General features: G+C 39.2%; 1 protein-coding gene across 3 annotated transcripts in view; it reads left to right on the top strand.

The window, feature by feature from the left end:
• Stet (stem cell tumor) overlaps positions 1–25,683 on the top strand; it is a 374,089-nt gene that overhangs the window by 322,170 nt on the left and 26,236 nt on the right. For all 3 annotated transcript variants that reach the window (XM_077407423.1, XM_077407422.1, XM_077407424.1), the window contains exon 7: positions 18,138–18,280. In XM_077407423.1, the coding sequence (XP_077263549.1) occupies positions 18,138–18,280 (143 nt within the window). The remainder of the gene's footprint in view (positions 1–18,137; positions 18,281–25,683) is intronic.

The following is a 25,683-nucleotide window of genomic DNA, read 5'->3' as shown; positions in this document are numbered from 1 at the left end:
AACGAATTGAAATAAAAACTGCATAAATGTGATACTAACTTTCATTGTGCGCGCATTAATAAATTGGCGATTTTACTGAAATCGGAGATCGATGTTTGAAATTTAAATAACGTACGCGCTTTTGTATACGGACATGTTTAAAGTATTGCAAGTATTAAATCAGGACGCACGAAATAATCGTAAATTAAAGGTGGTAGAAGGAAATAACGTCGACTATATGCCTGGTAATGAATTCCGTTATCTACCGGCGCAGTGGAACTCGTTTGAACGGCCGAGCATGTCTGATTATTGCGTCGACTCTTACTACTACCGCCTTATAAATGAATACCGGAGTTCGCTCGTTGAATACATTAAATCGAAATGCGATATAAAAACGGTACTCTTGATACTGCTTAAGGGGATCGCGCGACAATCCGCCGTAATTCTCTCCCGCTTTAATTAACTTAGCTTCTGTTACAGTGGTTTCATCAAATACGTATTATTTATTATGCTGGGCGACTTCGCTTAAAATGAGACAAGTAATCTTATACGCCAATATATTTTTATTCATCTTTGAAAAGAAAGGAAGAAAGAGATTTACAGATCAAATAAAATTAACAAACTAACTAATGAAATTAATTAGGACAAGAAATTGATTGTGAGAGAGATAGTATAATGTTAGCTCGCGATTATTCGATGCAATCGTTTCATCGGAGGTCGCATCAGATGTACAATCTGTTCCTCAAGGTTGTTACGCGGTCCGACCGATGTCGATATACCACTGCGCGTTCTGCTCTGTGTAAGCATGTCCGTCTATTGCGTTGATACTGACTACTGAGCCGCGCGCGGCTGGCCACCGGCCGTATACCGATTACTGACTCAGCCTCGCTAGGCAACACGGCTGATCACATGGCGGCAGTAGCTACTTGGAGCGTTGAGCGCGACGTTCCGCCAATAAGTGCCGGTTTTACGCACTCGCCGTACCATAGCTGGCACTAACTACTATTTTCACCGCGTCTGACCATTCACCCCGACAGAGAGTAACCACCACCGTCGTCATCCGACTGCGGGCGCTCCATCAAATTATTAACTCGGCACTCTACTACCGTCTTCGCTGCCTGAAGCGATGCGACAATAAAGCTAAGCAATAAAAGTTTATAATGCATTTATGATTATACATATTACATGCGTTTCTCGCGATAGTGCGGTTTTTTGAAATATGACGTAATATTATATTTTATCCTGTTTAGAATCAAGTACGCGAGAAAGTGAAATATTGGACTTCATTTTTTAGTATTTAAAGTAATCTCATTACTTATATATTATTGTTCCACTTGTTCGTTATCATGTGAGGTAATGGTTGATTTTATTCATATCATCTACTTTTTATGTCATTCTCGCGTGATTTTTACAAAGAGTTTGCAAGTGCATAATCGCATTCGATGAATTTTAGCTGCAAAATGGATTTGTCTATCGTTCGTTTCAGCTTTTTATTACGCGTTTATTGAAAAATAAAATAAACGCGTAACTCTCTCTGTATATAACACAATGAAATTGCATAGGGGTGGACATTATTGATTTCCACTAGGTTAATTGAAAAATTCGGTAAATAGATTTTGGAATATTACTTGATTGTAATGAAATATCGCAGAACATATATAATTCTAGAAAATAATTCCCCATTTTTAATTTACAAAATAATTTAAGTTACAGAAATAATTAAGGATTATTTAAAATACTCTTTTTATATTGTAACAACAGATGCATAATTATCTCTTTAAATGTTAAGTCTCTTTCAATTATTTATTGGATGATAATACCACGCGAATTTTAATAGAAGCCCCCTTTAATGTTTGTCGTTGTCGTTAAAATACGATGCAGCAAACGAAGAAACTTAAGCGTGGCTTGACGAATTCTCTGCCTGAACAACGTAAAGATACAAACGCGGCTCTATCGATTTTCGATAAACAACCATATGCCGGAATCATAATTCTACACGGGGACGACCCGACAAAAATTACTGCATGCATGGAACACGATAATCAATCCACGACGCCGGAGGGGACGTTAATGGCGCACGCGAGCATACGCTGTACACAATATATCCGTCGGACGGTCTCTGACAGGGATATATCATGCGTAATATCTTCCGCAGCCGCAGACCGAAAAGCCGCAGTTACAGTAAATTGTCGTACTTTCGAAGTATTTTAGAGGCGTAGCGGTCGCACTCGATGGGTGGGCGCCGAAAAGGGATGAGAGGGAAGCTGGAGGGTGAGGTGGTTTTCCGACAATCCTCTAGACGGGCGAACGTTCTCTGCAATGTAAATCTCGTAAACGACTATATACGATCAACGAGGACCGAGAGTTGAAATCGGATTTCCTTAACGGGTCGAATTGTTTCGAAAAATCTATTAAATTGATCTACGTCGCTTTAATTGCGACGTAGAATAATAAATATCGGTGCATCGGCTGCTAAATGCTGCAACGGATTTAATTTTAATTAAATTTCTATCAATTAGATATATACGAATGTGAATTTAAAGACGCATTTTCTAATAGCAACGGGAATTGTTTTCGCCAGAGATAACGTCGTTACACTAAAATTTGCATGTTAATAGCTTCGATAAACGTTGCAGTTGGATTACGTTCGACAATGGCATTATATCACGGACACTTAACGTCTCTATGCTTCTTACATTCGCCATTACAATTGTAATTGGCAATTACTTCACTTGAGCTACCTTAACGATTCCAGATCTACGAACACGTGTACGAAAATGTAGAAATCGAATTTTCTGAATCATCAAATTTGTTATTTAATTATTAATTAATTGTTAATTTTGTACTGTCGTAAAAACGTATTATACAGATGTATATGTATACCTATGCGTATTGTTAGTCAAAATATCCAACACAATTTACGGAGAAATTATATTTTAGGTATGTTATACGATCTGTTACATTACACAACATTGCGGGGATAGTTACGGACGTAAACTTCTTGAAGTATTCCTTGAGGGATTATAGAAATAATTTTCATTTCTTGCTTAAGCAGCATGAGCAGACAATCGGGAGAGATACTGAAGGTGGTAATTGAAACCGAACTTTTCTTTCTATGTTTTTTTTCTATTTTTTTTCTTGTTTCTTGCATGGAGATTTCGAAACTGCATTATCCGAACTTTAGAATTTATATGAAATCACGTTCTACGTTGCCACGTGATTATTTTATGCTAATGATATCGCAAAGTGAAGGTGTCTGAAGAGTGGCCGAGAATACTACTGAGTTACGACTTATGATTTAGAATAATACCGATGAATACGTAATGACTACTGCTAATATTTGCTATTTTTATTAAACAGATATATATTCTTTAAAATATTTTTATATGAAAATAATATTGTGGCTGAGTTTGTAAAATTTACGAATTAAGTAATATTTTTAAAATATTAATAAAATAATTTTTTATTGAATAGATGAATGTGTATAACGTACGAATGTAAAATTACTTGTATCATTAATAATTGTTGTTTATGACCACTTTTGATATATTGAAAACAAGACGCATCTTTTACTACTATTTTCCATTAACTATATTATCGTATTTAAATAGATAACGTGGAACGCGAAAGCATCAAATTTTACATTTACTCAGAATTAATTATTTAAACTTGTGTTGATTTCGTCTCCATTTTCAACGTGACGAAACTTCGCTCTTTTTCGCCCTTTGTCGCGCTGTCCCCCTCTTTTTTGAGCACGCTGGAATAAGTTCCGGAAGTTCATCAGAGCTTTTGAATGGTTTAATTTGCATACCTAACAATATTATACCGCGCGCTCGAAGATAGCTCTTCCCACTTCCTTCTACATTCCGCAAAGGCAACGAGCAACGGCGACACGAGTTGCTGAGGAAGTATAAAGAAAGAAGATGGAGTATAGCGGATGAATGTTCACACGTTGGGTGATGGAAAAGATGGAGGGAAAGTTGCGCGGTAATATTCTTTTTACGTCTTTTTTTAAATTTTTATACAAAAACGCGGTGACTATAAGAATCTTTATACATATAAGCTCTATATGCCTGCCGATTCTATTTTCACGAAAATATATTTGTGTTACGGTTTAAAATTTGAACATATTTCTTCATTAGAAGTTGAAATATGTATGTGCAGATCAAGTATCGTATAATCGTATTTTGCAATTATCGTTATCGTTATACCTTGCAATGCAGGCGCATATTAAATTGTTTCGCATAAGAAACCTTCATTCTTTTCTTTTTTTTCTCGGCCCAAGTTGCCTCGTGAGATATCCAATCGCATCGAAATGCACTTCGAAGCGTGCTCACGTCGAACAATAATAATATTTCTTTGAGCTCGCTCGCGCGCGCCGTATCCGGAGTACTCCGCCGACTCCCCCTACGAATATTCCCCTATTTTTACAGACAAGTATTGCATGAAATATTCATAGGGTCTATTTTCCTCCCCGCTCCTAACAACCGCCGGATTTCGCTTACGATCTTGTCTGCCGATAGCAAATTTTTTCGCGAAATTAATATTACATATATGAAACGCGCGATTTTATCGGATAAGAAATTTTGTTCCTTAGACAAATATTGAATGAAATATTCACGGTGCGCGTAGATCCGATCGTTTTTGGTCAACGTTTCGGGGATAGTGTAACCCTTTAAAACATGGTCGTCCCCCTGCTTTATACACTCACGTGGACTCTTCTCTTCCTCCGGCTTAGCCAATGTCCGGTACCGAGGGGGGGTCCTCGGTATCATCGGAGTCCATCCGTTTTCTCGCCGGCTAGCAAAAAGCGCCTAAATCAGGAAAGATGGCAAGTGCTCGCATAGCGTGAAAGAGGCTTTTTGTCAGCAACGACCGGCGCCATCGCCACCCACCAAAAGCAAAACGACGGATTAAACATCGATTCGTGCATACGCCGCTAAATCAGAGATCTTTTGTTTCGAGAAGAAAAAACGAGGCTTTTTTCTATTTGTATGATGAATTTATTCGTTATTTGTTTATCGTGCTACTTTGTCAATTAAATATAATTTATAATTGTTATAGCTGTCTAACAATTACAATTGTATTATATTGAGTGTAATATTTAATTTGCTGTAGTAACATATATAATTTTTGTTTTAAAGAAATATTTGATAGATATTAAACAACATGGAGGTTACACGCATCATTTAGCTTTTTTCACTTTTCTATTCTAATGCATTATCCGATGCATTCTATCGACGATACAATGCGAAAATCGTTTTCTCTGTCTCTATCGCGCTTTTATTACTCCGCTACGTAGCGGCGTCGCGTTCATCGATCAACGAAAGAAAAAGAAGCTCCTCCATTAGCGGCACGAGCACCCTGACGCCCAACAGCGGGAGGAATGGACGCTGTATATTATTTCCATCACTTTTTCCTGCATTAATCAAGCCGGAAACCGTCCGCGCGTACGGCGGCTTTGGTACGCTGACGTGACTGGTCATAAATTGCGGGTTCGAGTGCAAACGCGATTACACGCCAGCGACGATTATCGAGGGAGGAGATCCTCTCTTCCTCCTTCTCCTTCTCTACTTCTATTTCCTCCTCCCCTGTCGCCTGTCGCTTCACCCCCGCACCCTTCCGGCGTCATTCTCGGATGCAGTCGCCGTCCGGGCCGTATAAATGCATAAATCCTTCGGGACGCTGACGCAAGTGGAGAAGAAGGGACTCGCAAGCGGATTCGGAGCGGAAAGCAATACGCGAGAGAAAACTCCGCAGAAATCCCGGAGTTGTGTCGCGCACGCCGGTCGGGTCGTCGCTTTTGTCGCGTCGCGCCTCTGTTACCGCGTCGGCATTCTCTCATTTTTTTCCCTTCCCCCTTGTTTTTCCTTCTTTTTTTCGCACCGTTTAATCTGCTTGCGGTCCGGCACGGAGCCACGGCGCGTCCCGTCCGTCGGATATGAATATTCTCGCTTGTTAATTAAACGACGACGCCACACCGTCGGACAACTTAAAACGCTTATAAGGTATAAAATGATGTAATTATATGTGATACGATACACTGGCGACACATCGGACGACTACTATCGGCTTCGTTTATTTTTCGGAAAAGAGATTTTCGAACATCATTAAATTGTTACGATCACACACCTCTATATAATGTATCAATGCGTTCTCTGATTGGATAACCAGAATAAAAACTGTTAAAGAAAAGATTACTTGGACTTGTATGAAGAAAATGGAGTCTTATCTTTTTAATTTTTTACCTAGAATCTCTAGAGTCTTTTGTTTGCACTTTTTTAAAATTTAATTGTCAAAAAACTTCTTTTTATATATACACATTATCTGTCAGATTAGAATATAAGAGTAAATACGAAATGTGTCATTTAAAAGCAACACGCCTTTTTTCTGTTTTACACTGTGCAGAGTATATATTATCTTATCGTGTTTTTCATCCTATACTATTAAAACTTAGAATCTCCTTCCCTCCCTTTCACTCACTCTCAGTTTCGTCTTTTTTCCCGGCTTACCACTTCTGTTTACCACTTCTTTGCGAAGTTTACGCTCTAAATTGTTTTTGCTCCAATTCCGAACGCACATCCAACCTTATTTCGTGTCTAGCGAAAGCTGCGGAGCTGAACATTTTTCAGCTGTAATTAATTAATATTCCCTTTAATTCCACCACCCTTTCTAACTATTATCTCGAGTCTGCTTTTTCCTTTTTTTTATCTCTGGTTAGATAATTTTACGTCTCTCGAAGCGAGAATGAACTTCGCTCGCCAAGGTATCTGTCATTAAAATTTGATGTGGCAGTAATGGAAGTGCATATAAGTACCTCTATGCTCTTCTATATGTATATTAACTAAAACTAAATGCGGTTTTTATGAAGAGAAGACTCCTACTTGTTTCACAGTTTCCAGAGCTTATAAGGTATAGCAAGAAATTACAAACTAAAAATCATACTGCCGTATTATTCTGTCATATTATCATATAAATTATATTTCTTTTATTTTCATGTAGGACAAATGGTTTTGTAAGTGTATTTTATGTAAGATGTAGCTACCTTACTGCAAATATCTTTTCGTGTTAATTCTATGGAAACAAAAAGTTACCATAGTAATTATGTATGATTATTGTGTATATCGTAAAATTATCTTTTTGCTGACTCGGACTATTTTCATTGTAATAAATAACACATCCTGATATAATGCACGCATGGATTTACAATTATACGTTAGAGATACTTTACGACCATCGTCGTTTAAAGACTCTTTTTGTCGAAATTCAAATTTGACGGAGAGCTCGAAAGGGAAAAGGGATGGATGGGCGCTTCGTGCCGGAAATTTCTCTTCGATTCACGCTATGACGAGAGTTCCACGCCTCGCTCGCTCTTCCGAGGGACTAATTCGGTGGGGCCGGGTTACGAACGTAATTAATTAATCCTGCCTGTAATTCCACCCACTCGGCATTATTACGCCGTTTTTTTTTGTTCGTTGATACTGTTCTTACTACGGGCCTTCATTGTGTCGTTTTGTTTCATCTGGACCCCGGAGGGTATGTAATAAATTAATTCCGCCTTTACCTTTATTATCTCCGCTATCTTCCTCTCTCTTTCCCCTAACCTCCATTTCCTTCTATTTCTGGCGCTCCTCTCTCTCTGTTACAACACTCGCGTACGTTCGTTTGCCGTAAAATTCTTTTCAGAAGGAATATTTAACCGACACTTCAGACGGCGGGTAAAAGTGGTGAGAGTGCGCTTAATTTCTAGCTACGGGCACGCAAACCTCGTTAAAACCATGGATGAATTTATGCGACGGGACTCTTGTACTTTTTTAATACTTGAGTAACCGATCGCTAGCTTCGAGTAAACCAACACGCAAGTGTTTAAACAATTGTTAATGTAACATTAGTATCGAAGTAAAGTAAATGCAAAGTGGTGGAAATTCAGTATTTCCGTAAAATTGTCTCTTATTGAGAATTAAACGAATATATTTCTATACTGCAAGCGATAATTTATATTACGCACATCTAAGATCTGATAACATCTTTAATATTGGGAGAAATTTACCAATAAATAATGAAAATATTAAATTAATATTGTAATTAGTATTTCTCGTGAAAAGTGACAAACTTAGAGTACTCTATGCGAATAATTCCATTTATCAATTTACCGGCAAGCAATCACCGTGACGAAATGTCACGTGAAATATGCGAAAAAAATGGGACATGCGGTGTCTATAGGGATGTCGACTCGCGGTTGAATGAAGAAGATCGCTCGCTTAATTTAGCGCGAGATAAATTTGCATCAAAAATGCTCTGTGCGCGTTAATATGTTTTCTCTCCGATATATGTCTACATGCCACGTGATCGAGATAACAAGCAACGAATCCGTGTCCGGGTGGCGCAATAGTGTTAATAATGCTAAAACTTATGGCGAAAAACTGGCGCCGGCGACGCGTAATCAAACGCAAAGAACTTTTTCTCGTTCTCTCTGTCTTTTTATTGAAGCATCGTTAAGTCCACCGTGGAAGAAGAATTCGTTTTGCTTTGACGTTAGCTTTTAACGTCGCTTTCGACTGATGAAAATCGAACGCGAATAACAGGCGGACGAGCAATATCACGAAACGTACTACGTGGCGTTATTAAATTAGAAATACCGCCTCGGTCGGAGAAACAAATCTGCAACACACGAGGGAAAAGGTCGAGTACAGCGAGACCCGCTTCGCGAGAGAACGCACCTAATGACGCGCGCTTCCGAGCGCATAACGTTATGATGAGAAAACAATAGAGACAATGGCGGCGGCGCGTACCGCTCAGCGAGGAAAGATGTGTCGTTGCGGACTAAGAGGGTATTAATTAAAACGCGGATATGCTCGCGCGCGCGCGTGTAGTCGCGCATTACGGCTTGCGAGAACTCGAGAGGGTACCCTTATTAAGCTTCATTAGCCGACACTCGGGTTAATTGCTTCATTTTTCCTCTTTACCTTCGAAGCAACCCGCTGCCGCCGCCGCTGCCGCTCTGGTACCTCGATTTCGTATCTTTCCTGCTGCGCATTCTGCGACGCAGGTCAAACTTGCAGCGTAAGTAATAATTTGCAATTGCATAATGTAGTCTCGAGTGCATTATGCAATTGCAAATTATTCTCGATTAGGGAAGACACGAAGTGCTGAGAATGATTCAGCATGATGTTTCTCAAGCTTTTTTTACGAAGATATTAAACGTGGATTATACTTATCCCCGAGGCTCTACTATGTGAATTACTATAGTAGTATCGATAGGGTAAACTCGGGTAAGATGGCCATAGAGGAAAGATGGCCAACTTATGTTCTTTCAATCTAGCTCGCCATGAAACATCGAATATTAACTAGTTGCTTTCCATTTACACTCAAGTGATCTGAGTCGCTCAGTTATGTGAGTATTTTATACTCAGGTAAGATATGTCATTTTGTATTCACCTGCTTATTTTGGTGACAAAGCTATCACATAATAATACAGGTCCATATAGCCTCACTTTTAATGTGAGTTTATTAGATTCATTAAAGCACATGGTCTCGATTGTGGATAAAAACTCAGTTGAATCTCACTTGCCAACATACAAAAAGAACGTGCATTTAACTGAGTTATGACGTCACAAGTGAGAATTATCTGAGTTTTGATGTAAATGGAAAGCAACTATTAGCTCAGTGTTATTGATATCTACTATCGATCTATTGAGCCCTTATATATATGCATAATGACGTATTTCAGACGATAATTAACTGTATTCGAATCGAATGTATCGGTGCTAAACATGTGTCAACTTCGTTTTCATTTAATAAAGCACGTTTATATCGTATACGTAATAAAGTAACATCTCATTTGCATCTTATAAGCTTGGCTAAATAATGATCGCTATAAGAGTGGCAATAGCGATATTGCGGATTTTTTTTTTAAATCTTGCTATAATTCTGAATATGCTTTGCGAAATGAAATTTTTTCGTAATTCCTTTTCAGCGTAGATGAGGAAATGTTATAAAGTTTACGTGAGATTATTTCGCTCCATTGTAGTCTACGATACCCGAGGTAATTCTGAATTACGAATAAAGGGAGTGGGGTGAATTAGTAAGATAATAGGACGAGGGGGCGTTAAGTCCCCATTTTTCGCCGATATAAAAGATTTGGATATAATTCACGAGAATATTTACAAATTTAGAAGATAAACATTTCGTAATTTTATGCGAAACTCTTGAAGATATATTTCTTTCTTCACTTTTCCTATAGCGATGAAATATTATTTATAAAAAAGTAGTTTTTCGTGAAATACCTACCTTTTGACATTCATATATTATATCTTATGTTGAGTTTTTAATTATATAAGGCGGCCGAATTTTTAAGGTGATCAGTTGATTTTACATTTTATATTAGGGTAGGATGATTCAAGTGAAATTGGACGCATTTTCGACATACTTGTCTCTGCGCGTATGTATATTCATACACGATGTTATTTTCATTAGTGACATACCCGCCGCGAGCTCGCGAAAGTTAGGAGATAACGAGTCGAAATTTCGCGCCGTATTACGGGCGTCGAAAAAGTCGACGTTCGCGTTTCCGCTTAATCGCCGTCCCAGGATTAGATACGACGTTAATTGCGACACGGGGTATCCGTAAAAGTTGCCGTTAAACGGCCATACGTTACGCAGCCGGGAGCAAAGGGGGCTCGCGGTAATGGAACAATTACCGTACTGTCTGCATAACTCGCGGTGGAATTCGCCGGAATTCTCGGAGAAGAGAGGAGAAGGCCGGCGCGCGCGGCGCGACGCCGAACGGCTAGGGTCGTGGCATCACGACGGTGTGACGAAGAGGTAAACGTTGCTCACCGGGGGGATTAGATATCGTCCACCGAAATTGGAAAACTTTATACCGGAAGTTAAACGCCTCTATTTTCTTCTGAAGATTAATCCGTAATATCTGTCCAATGACACATGGATATCTTGGAAAGGCAGAAGTTTCGATAGTTTCAGATATCAGAGAACGTGCTCATGTTTCAGTTCAGTGATCATTAGAATGTATAGCCCGACATTATAAAGTAATATATTTAATACTTTTGATAATTAAAAGAGTCGGTTATATTAATATCACTGTTTTACAAATATATACCTTTAATCTTTTTTATGAAAAAGAAAACGTATTTAATTTAATTATTGAAAGCAATTTATTGTAAGTTAAAAAATATATGGGTATTACTTTTTTCCATTAATCAGAATAATAAATATTTTGTTCCAGATCAACGAATACGATATTTAAATAATCTGGATAAACAGCCGCTAGGCTGTTGACTATTTAATAGTGTATGTGCGATTATTTACTTCACCGACGTAGAAAGCAGTAATATTACTTCCAAAAATACAAAATAATGGGTGTTTTTTTATTTGAACGACAAGTGTGTTACTCGGTAGAGAGACATTTTCTCGCGCTCGCCAAGTTTTCGCTCTTCCGCGAGGAAAATACGAACGATAGACGCGTTGCTATCAGCGGCGGTCGGGATATTCAACCGTGAAACTCCCTGTAAGCCACGGAAAAGCCGACAACGTTTCTCGGTTTTCTTATTGGTTGCCGCCTATGAATGTGTATCCGAGGAAAGTGCATCCACGCGTCGATCCGCGTTCGCACTCCAAAGAGTTACGGATACAGGTGGCTTTTCACAAAATAAAGCGTTACCACGTCTGTGACAGTACGTCTATACTATAACATGGTGCTCATGGTTGCGTTGACTTAGCTGCATCGTTTTATATTCGATTAAAAAACGCAGTGAGTGATTTTAGTTTATAAAATTTTCTAAAAAAATATTATAGGTTTTAATTAAGATAAAATTAATGCGTTGCGTGCACGTTTATATGAAAATTACTTAGCATTCTTTTCGTGCAGCAACTTTAATTTTTACTTTTGATATAATCAAATTTACTCTAACTTTTTTTTTTTATATTTTCGTACGCTGTAATACATAAGAGCAGGCTGAAAAGATTCGTTAAATTCTTTCTTTTCTTTACTTTTTCCTTGGTCGCAAGAAATTCTATTGTGTTTCAATATTATGTCAATTTCTACTCAATCCGTATTGATATTCCTCGAACGCCACAATCTACCTACTATCCACGTGCTTCATCGATAGAATCAATTTCGTGGAAAAATGGGGGGAAAACAGGTCGATACGAAATTATCACGCAAGCCTTACTATCGCGGTCAACATCTCCGTAGCGATACAGCTTTGAGATAAAATTCCCGATGCGGCGGAATGCAGGCGCTGCTTGCCCGCGTGTCGATGCACCCGCGATGCATCGATGCGCGACCGTTCCCTTCGCGGAAAACTCGAGCAGTCGACGACGAAGAACCTTATTTTTCGCTTTTTTCCCTTCTCTCTCAATTCCTCCGTTTCTTTTACAAGATAAGCTGGAAGGTCCTGGCCTCGGCTTTCACGCAATACTATCCACGGTGCGCGCGGCACAAATATTTCTTCCTTTGCATATCGAGTTCGACGCGCGGCCATTTGCATTCCTCTGTGTTCTTCCTCTTTACTTTCGCCCTGCCGCTTCCCTTCCACAAAGTAAGGAGGATTTCCCGACGTCCCTCTTATCCCATACCTTCCCACCTTCCCTTCTTTCATCAATTTCTTCTTTCTTTAATCTTCTCTCTTCTGCTTTTTTTCCATTTTCCTTCCTGAGCTTTCAACGTCATTCGACTGAATACGTTTGCAAACGTCTCGAAACGTCTCTCACGTTCTTTAAAACTTCTGCAGGAACGTAGTTAACGTTTAACAAGAATATACAGGATAGAATCATCAACTTATCTGTTTCTAATGTAAAAAATAGACAAAAACCAGGAATACAGCTAATAAAAGAATTTTAAAAATGATAATCTTGCTGTAATATGTACAATTAAATTAATCATTGTAATTACACAAGTTGTACATAATTTTTATTATAGTATATATTTTATTTTATTATCTATAATTTACCGTACTTGTATCTAATTGATAATGAATGAATCGATACGGTATCAGCATACAATGCAATTAGAAACGGAATAAGGGCGTCGGACAGATAATGTGCATAAAGGAAATGGTAAAATTTTGGCTACATCACTGGGATGACTTTTCACAAAGCTATTTGCGGATTTCCATTGTCGAGACTATTTCCTCGGGATCTCTCGGTTCCATTAGCGCGACGGGAGTGTATCACTTGCCGACTGCCGTAAAATTAAGCGATGTGGAAAAGGCGCCGTTGTTATTGATGTGACACGATGCCGAGTGCTTCTCGTTGTTTTTATTACGATAAGTGATACCTTGGAGAGTTCGTTTATTCGTAAAAGCCTCATTCTATGGTTGATTACGCTGTAGAAGATAAAAATCTTTAAATTTGTAATAACGCAAATATCATTTGATTTTCAAAATTGTTATAATAAAATGAAAACATTTAACGATATTATTATTAGAATCAAAGAGAAAAAATATAAAAAACAATTTTTTAATAACCAAAAATTCACAGGGCAAAGTTGAGCCTATAATTATTCTGAATAATATACAATACTGAAGCAACACGATAGCTTACAAAGTAATTTTAAAATTGTATTTTTAGAAATAGAAAACTGGAAACGCTATACTAGACAGTGATTTTAATAGTGAAGTTGTGGCACATGCCACAACTTGATCTATAATATAAAATATTATGAAAATAAATGTTTTCTTTTAAGTGTGTCACAGTCAGTATACTATAAAGAAAAAAACACGAGAGATATTTGAAACAAATTTTAATTCTGTGAAAACTTTGTGTTTTTTAGTCAAAATTATTTTTATAATATTTTGTTTGCCATTTTTTCGTGAATATACATGTAATTATATTAATGAGACCGTAGTTTTTGTTTGTTTTCTGGCAATAATCGTCCTATCGTTTCGGTTTAATCCTTATAACCGTCATGTACACAATAGCGGTAATTAATAAACCATCATTAAAACGCACCGCAAATTTGTGCAATTGAAAGAGTAATTATTTACCTGCGTTATTCACCGGATAAAAATCCGCAAAGTGCTCTAATTAAAACGAAATTGTAGCGAATAATTACTTCCTGCCATGCGAGCGTATTTCGATAATTTTCAACGTGCTGTTTATTACCTACCTGCATCAGCGTCGGCGTACAATTGCAGATAAATGTTATTAGTTGGGCGCTTTTATCAATTATGGGACGAATTAGACTTCGACAGCGATGGGATACATTTCACCCCATTTACATTTTGTGTGCGCCGGTCTCAAACTAATTTTGGACATAATCCTCGGTGTCACACGCAGCTGGAAAGCAATGAAATATATTATTTATTTCTTATCTCTTTATTCTAGGCTGAAAAACACCATTATATTTCGGATTTATATATTTATTAGAAATATGATATATATGTAATAATTTTTTTTTTTTTTGCGAAACTTACTGTGCCGTTTTTAAGATTTCTGCTGAAAAAGAAGTTAACGATACAAAGGCCGAGATAGCGCGAGGCGCGGGAGCGAAAAGACGCGCGAACAAATTCTCGTGCTGGCTAATTAATACCCCGACCACAATGGCGAAAAACGGCGCGGCTCCTCGGCCTTAAAACCAATTTGTTGCCCGTTCTCGGGCTCCTTGCTTCCCTGTCTCGGAACGATGCGACGCGGGCCTGTATTATATGCTTAGGGTTCCGCCATTATGTTTCCCCGGTTTTGGCGAAACAATGCAGCGTATAAGCGGCCGTCGCGCCGTGTCCCGACGTAATATTACGTCGGCTGATTTATATCGCCCGTTCTCTGCGACCTGCCCTGCAACATTACATTCATTCACTAGAGGCGATCGGAATTATTATGATGTAATAAACGACCGGGACGGACGCCGAAAGAATTCCACGTGCGAAGGAAGTCTCTCTTCCGCGTGCAAAAGATAAGAGATTGTCGCGACGTGCCGGATCAACACGCGTAAGATCGTACGTACGTGAAAGCATTCAAATATTAGATTAAGGAGAATTTGAAATGGCAGATCAAGCCTTTATTATTTTAATTATGATTATATTTTAAACAAGGAAATATTTCATTTATAATACATTATTTTCGCGATTGTGTACCGTGTAAGAATAATTATTTCTCGAATCTTTATCTATGTATTTTGCAGGACTGTCGCAGAATCGTGACAACTCGTGTAATCGCGCGCCACATCAGAGCGACATAAAGTTCTTACGCGGGATAGATCACTCGAGCTGCCTTCTTGTTAAACAAAACAAGCATTCGCCGTATCAGAGCAAAGAGCTCTCGGTCGTTCTAATATATTTCCGCGCAATATCGCCGCCGTCATTTACGAAACGCCGGATAGTTTGTATAATGCAACGACAGGATGCGTCTGTATATTTGTGCAATATCCCTTTACGAAGTTCTTTTACGGACGACGAGGAAAGTTTCTTTGCGCGCCGGAAAGACATCAGGCGGATTCGGTCGGTGCTGTTCTAAATACGATTATCATAATTTATATTTAACGCTTAATTAGTAGATAAATATTATTAGATTAATAATATTAGATTAATATTAACATGAGAAGTATATTAATTAATTAATTAATCAAAATTTTATGAATTTGTGACCGCTCCGAATATGATCCTTCGCATAGAATAATATTGTGTCGCTGTAGGATTAACATCGCAATGTCGATGAGATTTACCGAATGTCAGATACGTCGATTACATTTCAACAATTACTGCGTTAAATAATGACAATGAAATGCAATATAACGTAATTAATAGCAAACGAAGAGCGCCTAATTATTATTTTATAGCCTAATTAAAATCTTGCTGAGATTCTTATATTAGATTGCAATATTACGAGGTGTTCAATACCTCATAATTTATATTTAAAAAAGATAAAATAAGATTTTTTTGAGAATGAGAATTCGGAATGTCAATATACAGATCTACATTTAACACGAAGTGACATTCAATCGAACAATCACCGCGACAGCGAGCGTGAATTGCATGAAAACGCGTCGTAATTTTTTCCCTCTTTCTCTCGAGATTCTTTTAAACATGTCGCCCGTATTTCCAAAGTCAAATCTCAGATAGATTTGTCAACGCTCAACGTACGACATGGGCGGTCGTTGCTACGTCGTTGCCGACCTCGCAATTTTGCATGAGGCTAAACGTGAAATTAAATCCGGGCGTGTAAACGACCGTCATGTATACCCTGTCACCAGTTACAAACGCGAGTCACGAATTCGTAGCACGGGGACGCGTCTTTCGCTTTTATTTACGGTTCGCCTGCTCGCACCGCGAAGCCGTCGATTTAATTCCAAAAGTTTCCGGCGTCGCGACGCCGCGCCGCGCCGCGCCGCGCCGCCGGAAAAGAGAGCCGCCCCGGCCTAACGCGACACGTGTCCGTAATGTTTGCGTAAAACGTGAGACTTATTCTTGAATTTTGGTTGCGTCGATACTATTTCTTTGAACGGCGGTGAAAAGAAAAGAATTTTGAAACGAGTTTAATCAACGCTTATACTGTTCGGTAGTATGAAGCTTTTTGTGCATTGATTTTTATGAAATTTGTTTTTACAAATTCTTTAATCCATCCTACAATCAATATATTATTAACAAAAGTATATTAAAAAAATTTCTAATTTGAGATGATTTTATTTCATCACAACGTTTGTTTATGGAAATTAAAACTCTTCCATAAAATCTGAAAAGATTGATAAATTTTGATAGGCTTAGTAATGTTCGATTAAACTTCTACAGACGGCTTCCCATGTAGGGTTTGCAAGTTGATCAAAGAATTCCTACGCGAAAATAGAATATTTTTATTTATACAGCGCATTTTTTATTCACGAGGGAAATGTCATGTCGCGTAAACTATATAAACGCGACTCCTATCAGAACAAAGATATTAATACACTGCACACGCAACGCGGTGCATTCGTGCGTGCTGCGAACGTGCGCGCGCGCCCGCGATTTTTTTCCATTTATTTTCCCATGACTTTTCGCCGGGCGTTTTTTACAACCACTCGCGGGTCGACATCTTTATCGCCGCCGTTATACGGGTTCAATGTACCTTTTGGTTACTACCGCCTCGCTGATTAACCCTTTCAACGCCGATGGCATTGCGCGGAGAGTTGCGCAATTTATGCGCATACATTTCACTTGCGCCCGCGCGCGCCCGATTTCGCCGTTTTCTTAGTCATCCCTTATTCTCCTCGAGGTCAGGCACCGGGGAAGAGACGAATGCAGTAGGGTGTGCTTAGCGTGATTAAGGTAAATGAGTTCTATAGTCGCGTTCCATCATGTAACTTTTGTGTTGCGTGATTTTGAGCAGACACGCGGTAGACATTAACACATAGTTTATGTTTATTATTTATATACGTATTACATATATATATATTTGTTATTTTATCCGCTAGTTTGTACGTACCTGGAAATATTATTCAAATTCTTATATAGAACATGTATATGAATGGAATATTTATAAAAGAATGTTTACAATACCAAAATTATCAAATTGCATGAAAACATGTTTAAAATTTGCGACTTGTAATGTCTAACGGGGATTTCTATTTGGATTTATCGTCTGCGTTTGAAATAAATCTCAGTCGCTCTATATACAAAAAAATGTTTTTATGGTAGTATCGATGAGAAACATCAAGTAACGTATCTTGTGTCATATGAAAGAAATTAATTTGATATTGATAATATTAATAACTATCGCTTGAGTATTATCAAGATTTGTTAATAAACGCAGTATCTAAATCGCAAGGGAAAAATGATTTCTTTTTTTAACACAGCACAAGGTTGGGGAATACGTATTTCCATACGAAACACGCATCACTTATGTATTGCGTGACTAATTCATCACACGTACCCTTTACACTCCGCGTAGTCCGAGTAATCTTACTTGTTTTAACACACTGTGGGGGGTTCACCCTTTCTCTCCCTCTTTAATATTTTTCCGTATTTTTGCTACGACTGCCCGGTCATTTACAATTCTTTTGTGCGTGGGAAAAAAGCCACTCAAAGGAATTGCACGAGAAAACGTTTCGCGACATTAAACTTTAAGCGGGATAATTTGTTAGCGAATTATTATCTTAAAAATAGCAAATAAATTATGGATCGGTTAGAATAAAAAAATTATTGTCGATTTCCATTTTTTTGTTGCAGCTTGGTTTCTTCACGTATTACACAGTGGCGATGGGTGAGGTAAATCCCTCCGGGCCGGTGCCGATCGACAGTGTCTTCATTTACAGACCGGACAAGCGGCTCGAGCTTTGGAGGTTCGCTTTCTACATGTTCCTGCACGCTGGGTGAGTCTCATGATTTTTTTTATCAACACTAGATTGGTATTCGCGTCGTAAATACGTTTTGCGCGTATTCTCGTTTCTTTTTCCCCATCTCTCGCATGATTCAGCCGCGTGCGTAATTGCAAGCGCGTCTCTCGTGAATATACGACACGTATTTAACGGATATTTGTGGCGTCAGCTCTCGAATAATAATCCGATCTCTCGATCGGATCTTTCAATGTCGCGGTATCCTCGTGCCCCGCTATCCGACAGAACGCGCCGGCAATTTGATTCTCTCTTTGCTTCGTGACATGCAAGTGCATCGTTAATTTTCTCTATCATTGCAGAGAGAAATGTAATTCGAGCACCACGCTTGCTTTTATATCACGTATTGATGCGTTTTTATGCAACATTCTAAACCAACCGTTTTTCGCGCTAATGGATACAAAAGCAAATCTGCGTCAGTGCATATTCAAGTTATCGAGGATATGTCGCAGGCGAAATTCATGGCTAGAAAAATACGAGAGAGAGAGAGAGAGAGAGAGCGCCGAAAGCAAGTCGATAAAACTTTCACGGAACTTTGGAGCGGCGTATGAAGAACACATTTTTCATATCACCCGAAAATTGCATTCATCGAACAGTCTTGGTTCCCGATTATCTCGAATAAAAAGTCTATCGCGTATAGATACAGGTTTCATTATTTTTTGAACGCGTTATTGCTATTATGTCGGCGATGAATAACAAAACTAAATTTAAGCGTCTCGACAATTCGATCATCATTCGTTTTTGTGATATTGCATCGCGATACTATCATATCACATATTGCAGTAATGCGATAATGGTGAGAGAAAAAAAGAGGGTGAGTTTCCGAGACTGCGAAATCGATGGCGTTGCAACGCGACGCGAATTATTACGATTACGACAGCTCGAAAAAGAGCTCGAGATAAACCACGTCCTCGCCGTGCTTTTCGCTCCTTTTTTCATCTCTTCTTTCACCGGACTTGCTGAATCAACGTACCGTACACGTTTCGTGCGTGCGCTGCGAATTTAGTTCAGCACATTTTTACTGTTCAAAAAGATATATGCAGTATGTTTTTTTACGTTTTGTCAACAATAGTGAACATATAGGTCGAAATCTGGGTTTAGCAGAATATACCTGGGAGGAAACAATGTAAGCCCGAAGAAAAATATAAAGGAAAATAAATAAGAAAAGAAAAGTATTATAAATATATATAGTAAAATAATAGATGAAATAAAATATATATATTCCCTGAAAGTCTTGAAATAAGAAACTTTTCTTTATATATATTTAATCGGATCGCTATTATGCCATGCATGTTGGAGATGATAAGATCTTTGAATATATAAGGAGATTAATTGTTAGATTTATCCTGCGTTACTTAAATCTCTTTTTCCCTTTTAGACAAATTTATTTATAATTGCGAGGGACATACCACAGAATTCTTGCACGAGAAAACGTCTGTCGGAACGAAACAGATGAGACCTTCTTGCGCACCTGCGATCAGCCACCTGCGTCCATCACGGGCGTTAGATATTAAGCTATACTCGATTATAGCCAATTAATTATAGCCAATTTCGATCCTTATGACCGCGTATCGTGTTGTCGCACCTTTGCTTGATATCACATCGATTCGATTCGAGCAGCATTACACACAGGACACAAAATTGTATATAAGCTTTCCGGCACGCGTCATTCTCCCGCGGACAAGTGGGACCGCGGAGAGAAGGTGGCGGTTTTCTTCGCTCGCAGTTATTTTTCCATCGTACCTTTTGCTCTCATTTTTTTTTCTCTTGCTCTATCCAGTGGGTTTTGTGCCTTCCTCTCCCCTTTATCCCTCGAATGAATTTTTTGCTTTTTTTCTCCTATATCCCTGATATTTCTCTGGACGCATCAACATTTCTGTGCCCACTCTCTTCTGCCATAAAAAGAAAGGAGATCGAGAAATGAGATCGTACGGCCGACTCTGTGTGCTTCGTCTCTCTCTCTCTCTCTCTCTCTCTCTCTCTCTCTCTCTCTCTCTCTCTCTCTCTCTCTCTCTCTCTCTCTCTCTCTCTCTCTCTCTCTCTCTCTCTCTCTCTCTCTCTCTCTCTCTCTCTCTCTCTCTTTCTCTATCGCCGACAGAGTAGAAGTTTTCAGCGCGAAGCTCTCTAAATTATTCATGGAAATGCCAGATAAGACGACCGTTTTCCGTACGTGCGTATGGAAACTGCGATAAAAGTGACCTCATCGCTGTTTTCTTTCCTATAGAAAGTGTGCGTTCGTCCAATTTTCGTCCCCCTTTTTTTTCTCTCATTCTTTATTTTCTTCTATATTTTATTCTCTTTGGTCTTCTTCATTCCATTTCTGATATTAGGCTTTCCTTATCTAACGCATCGTTTTTTTTATTTTTTATTCCTATTTGCTTTTTGCACATTGCTGCAGTTAGAGTTTATCTTCACCTTATCTTTCCTTGTGCTGCTCTCGTTTAACTCTGTGAATCAGTACTATTAACATTTCTTTTATTAACCTTTTTCTTTTTTCTCATTTGATGGTACTAACCTTACTATTTATTATGAATCCTTTCATTATATATAATTTGCCCGGGCTGCACAGTCTTTTGATGCTGGCTAGTAGTTAATACCTTGCTAGTACTGCACCGCGTTACATCATTTTTACTGGTATAGTCGTATTGTTCAAGCGGAACTTCAGTCTCGGAGTGTAATATCTTTCGTTTCCACTTCTCCCCTTCTCTTTTCTTTAAACTTTCTTCTACGATGCGCTGCGTCTTTGTCTTTCTTTTTACCGGTTATCGCTTTCGTCGATTCGCGCTCTCGCGGCTGTTGGATTATTAATGCGAGTAACGCCCCGCGCGCGTCCATCAAAAGTCATTTCTCCGTGCATTACGTGATCCCGAAAGAGTTCAAGAGCGGTATAAGATACGTGGTAACGCGCGTGGTAAGTCGAAGATATAAATTTTGTGCAGAAACTGATGAATTCATTCGAGGGACGGATCTCCGGGGAAGATGCTATAGACGCGTATGGGTAGATACGTTTTAAAATTGCATCTCGAGCAATCGAGTATATTGCGACAAGGAACAAGGATAATAATAAAGCAATGGTAGTTTTCTTTTTTTTTTTTTTTTGCGTTATCGATACATGTCAGTGACCCTCGAATCGGCTATGTATACGCGCGAGGATCACGTGTCGGTTACGCTAATTGGTATAAATCGGGGTTATGATAAGCGGTATAATGCATCAGCGGTGACACACGAGCTGCCAGAAGCGACCAAAAGCGCGATCCATAATCGACGCGTAAAAAGCAGCCTGACGCTTCAGTCGGGCGACAGGCGATTAATTATAAAAACAAGATGGCCCGCGCTATCGAGCGCCTTTTTCCGTCTCCGCGTAACGCCCGTTACCTCCGCCAAAGACGTTATCGAGCTCCCTCCGTTATTAATGTGAAAACTGTCTTTGCCGTCATGCTCCGAAGTCGCGTCTCCGTTCTATTTCTCCGTCTCCTTTTCTCTCCATGTTCGCGCGCGGTGCGGCCCGTGAGAAAGCCGGAAGCGCGGAAAAATCGAGACAATCGCCGTAATTGCGGGAAGTCAACGCGCACTGCAAGCGTTGTCGGAGCGGACACAATGGTATCGCCGAGTCCGCAAAATACAAGCCACATCGAAAGGATCGCGTCGCTCGAGACAGGACACGCTTCCGTATTTCGTCGCCCGTGGTACCAGCGATTCGCGCGAATCAAGCTTGAATTCACGAGGACGCTTTGTTATGTCCGAATCGCCGCCGGACACGCGCGTCCGTATCCAAAAAAACGCAAGAATCTAGCGACGAAGCATTTTTATTCTCTACATTCTACAATGAATAGCAGTCGACGCTGTCGTAAACGGATATCAATGCATGTAGATGTGTAGTATATTGATAACATATATAATTGTATTGATATGTAAGGCACTAAATTTTAACTCGTGAATATAGTCATATGAGAAAAAGAGCGTTTGTTTTTTAATTAAAAGATTTTAATTAAAAGATAATTTAAATTATATATATATATATATATATATATATATATATTATATGTTACACATTTACTCTTATATATTAAATTTAATTAATTTTTATAGAATTATGGAAACTTTTCTGTTTTTCTCTTTCTCTCTTGCTCTCGTTTTTTCTTGACATTCACAGAGAAAAAAATTGAATAGTATCCATATTTTATTAAAAACATACTAGATTCTTTATAACAAAATTTACATACTGCTACTAGCGATAATGAAACACGTAGACGTTAAGATAATGCGCCTTCTTCGTAAGAACGCTCCGCGAACGTGGCATCTTTCGAGCTTCGTAAATCATGCCGAATAAGTTCCTCACCGTGAAGAAGGAGAAAAGAAGAATACGCCCGAATCTCTCGACTCGTAACTCAATTTAAATAACGATGTCCACCGTCCTATCGCTTCTATAAGCCCTCGTCACTCGCGCGCTGCCAATGCGGCATTATGCATGCGCGACGAGCGCGGCGACACACCATTATGCTGCGAGTCCTTTTAATGTCGCATAAATGTGCCGGGAGGCTGTGCTCTTTAATATCGCCGAGAGGCGATATTCCCTCTCGCCCCTCGTGCACGCGACGCGCGTCACGTGGATCGAAACTTTCGCCAGCCTGTTCTCCGCGAGAATGAAAATTCTTGTGGAAGATTGCCAAACAAATTACGCACGCAATTACATTCAATCTCTTTCTCAAGAGCGATCATTATGGAATTGCAATTACTTGTAATCACATATTACAAAAGTTAATCGGTAATATATGCAGCGAATATTTTGATAATGACGATTGATAATCCCGATAATTAGAATTTTGAAAAGATATCAAGTTCACGAAATATTAAAAAAAAAAAAAAAAAAAAAAAAAAAACGATGATAATAGTACTTAATCTCGGAGATTCAATCCGCCAAACTCCCTTTACATTCGATCGCTTATATAATTCGAGAACTGTCAGCACCACGACAAGTTAAAGAGAGATTGACGCCGAATTGGTCAAAGAATCTGTCGATAGAATTAAGGTAGAGATTTCCCCGAGACAAACTCACCGACTGCTGAGGCATCACTGTCGACGGTTTCAGGTTCGTCCATGTCTTCGTCTTTCGTAAGTAAGAAGTTTTCGGCGCGTAATTAACTACTAGCAAGTAGTTAGAGGCGCTGACGGAACCACTTGCGCCCGTGGAACATTTGAGTCAACTTGCTTGGGAACTTTATCCCCTCGTTCTCGCTTCATACGAAGTTACCGGCACCGACTGTGTTCGATAATACTTTTGATCCGCTTACATGATCCCGCGGTTTTCCCCGCGAGTTATCGCAAATTGTCGAATTAAACACAGCTGTCTGCTAGACATGTCAAAACGCTATCAGTCTTGTTGTTTTATTACTTTAAGTGCTACGTTATTGTTGGCTTAAATTTTAATTTTTTTCAGAATGATTTAATTTTTTTTCGGTCTTTGCGAATATGAAGTCGATTCTTTCTTTAATGAAAATTTCAAAGAATGTGCTTAATGAGAATTTGAACACTTGGACCTCTCTTACAAGCATTTTTGTATAGCAGTCTTAAAATGTATTTTGCTAGAAATTCTTACAATTCAAGTAAAATACATTTGGAATTAAATAACGCTGGTAAAAAGAACTTTAAACTGATTATAGTTCATCCTCAGACTATTCACTATTTTTGGGATTGGCAATCTAGATATCGATCGCATTGATGTGATTCATCGTAAGTACGCAATCGTCGGAATTGGAAGCCCGTCGTCAATCCTTTTCCCTACCCAGACGACACGACGAAAACGATAAAACGAATAGATATCCGTCGTAGGAGGCCGGTTACCGTCATTCGTATTCGTCGAAATGGAAATTCGGTCCTCGAACGACACTGCCTCTTCCTGTCGTGGACCCGAAACAGATGGCCAAGGAAAAAGCTGGGCGGATAGGGGAATATACTCGCGCGAAAATCGAGAAATCCGTCGTAATTCGTCCGCCATTCGCAATGCCCGAGAATTCATCTAATTGGTATCCAATTAACTGAAATTGGCGCGGTCGGTCTTAGAACCTTATCGTGACTCGAATGTCTTGGGAGCAGATTTTGCTGATTGCGAGAGAAGTATACGGGCCATTGTTCAATGGCAGACGCTGTTATATTTTATCGAACACGTCGCTTGGGTATGCATATATTGATTCTATTGAAGCATTAATTTATGTGGTTGATGCCGTTCTTCTGCTTATCCATTATGTAATGACACTTAATGATGGTCTTTATTAAATAATGTTTGAATAAAAAAAATATATGTTATTGTGTGTGCGAAGATATATAGCTTATTAATTTTATAAAATTACTGGGCAATCGTATAAAATTATTGGTTACATTGATTATGAGAAATTTCATATTTTTCTTACAGTATAATTTTACAAAAGCAGCGATTAATCATAAATTTTATCTCAAATTGACAACAAATTGTCAGAAGTTTCTGACTTTTTTGTTTATCGGGCATGCAAAGTGGAAATGAATATTTAGAGCAAACTTATATACGACAGTCTGTATGAAAAATTGAAAAAGACCATCGTGCAAAGGTCCAGTCGAAGTTCCATTGGCGGATAGCATCGACGGCGAAAATTTATGAACCGCCCTCCCACATTCGGGCGCCACACGACACCTCCTTACGCGCGTGTTCCATTCCGATGATTGCATTCTGAAAACGTATCGGCGTCTATACATCACGTCTGTCCCGCCGGCGCCGCGGCGGCGACCTCCGGTTTTCCGCCCTCGCGATCGGGGCATCGCGCCCATTTGCATTCGCGCGGCAACGAGGTGGCAAGAAACCCGTTGGAATTCCGAGCGTAGATTTAATTCTGACCTAATCACGATTGCCTCGCTTACGCCTTCCCCCCCCCCTTTTCTCTCCTCTAGATCGACTTCGTTTCTTGGTAATGGCGACGACCGCAGAGGCCCCAAGATCGTGGCATCCATTTCTGTCGATGAGGTCCGATGGTGACCGGCAACGCGCTCGCGAACGACGCTCGAGCGTTTCAACGATCGCATTCTTTCCGTTTGACCGCATTGCGACAGGGCGCACGACGACTATTAGACTCCGTATCGATGCAAATTGGTCGCTTCCTAGGCGCACGTCGCGGCTACGGGACTACGGTATACGCAGACTAATTGCGGCCAACAGTACCCTGGTGCAAAGCGACTTCTACGAAATCGTTTCTTCCTCTCTTTTGAATCAAGTCTCGTTTCATGAAGAAAAATCCAATGAACGCAAGAAATTCACGTCACCGATTTAATGGATACGTGCGTTTAAATTAAGAAAGTATACCAGGATTTATCACAGATTGAAGTTCCCGCTTTATCAATGTCCAATTTTTTAAATA

This window comes from Temnothorax americanus, unplaced genomic scaffold, assembly GCF_048541705.1.
Source record: "Temnothorax americanus isolate GAGA-0224 unplaced genomic scaffold, ASM4854170v1 Scaffold22, whole genome shotgun sequence".
Classification (NCBI taxonomy): domain Eukaryota; kingdom Metazoa; phylum Arthropoda; class Insecta; order Hymenoptera; family Formicidae; genus Temnothorax; species Temnothorax americanus.
This window is presented reverse-complemented; position numbering and strand designations above follow the sequence as displayed.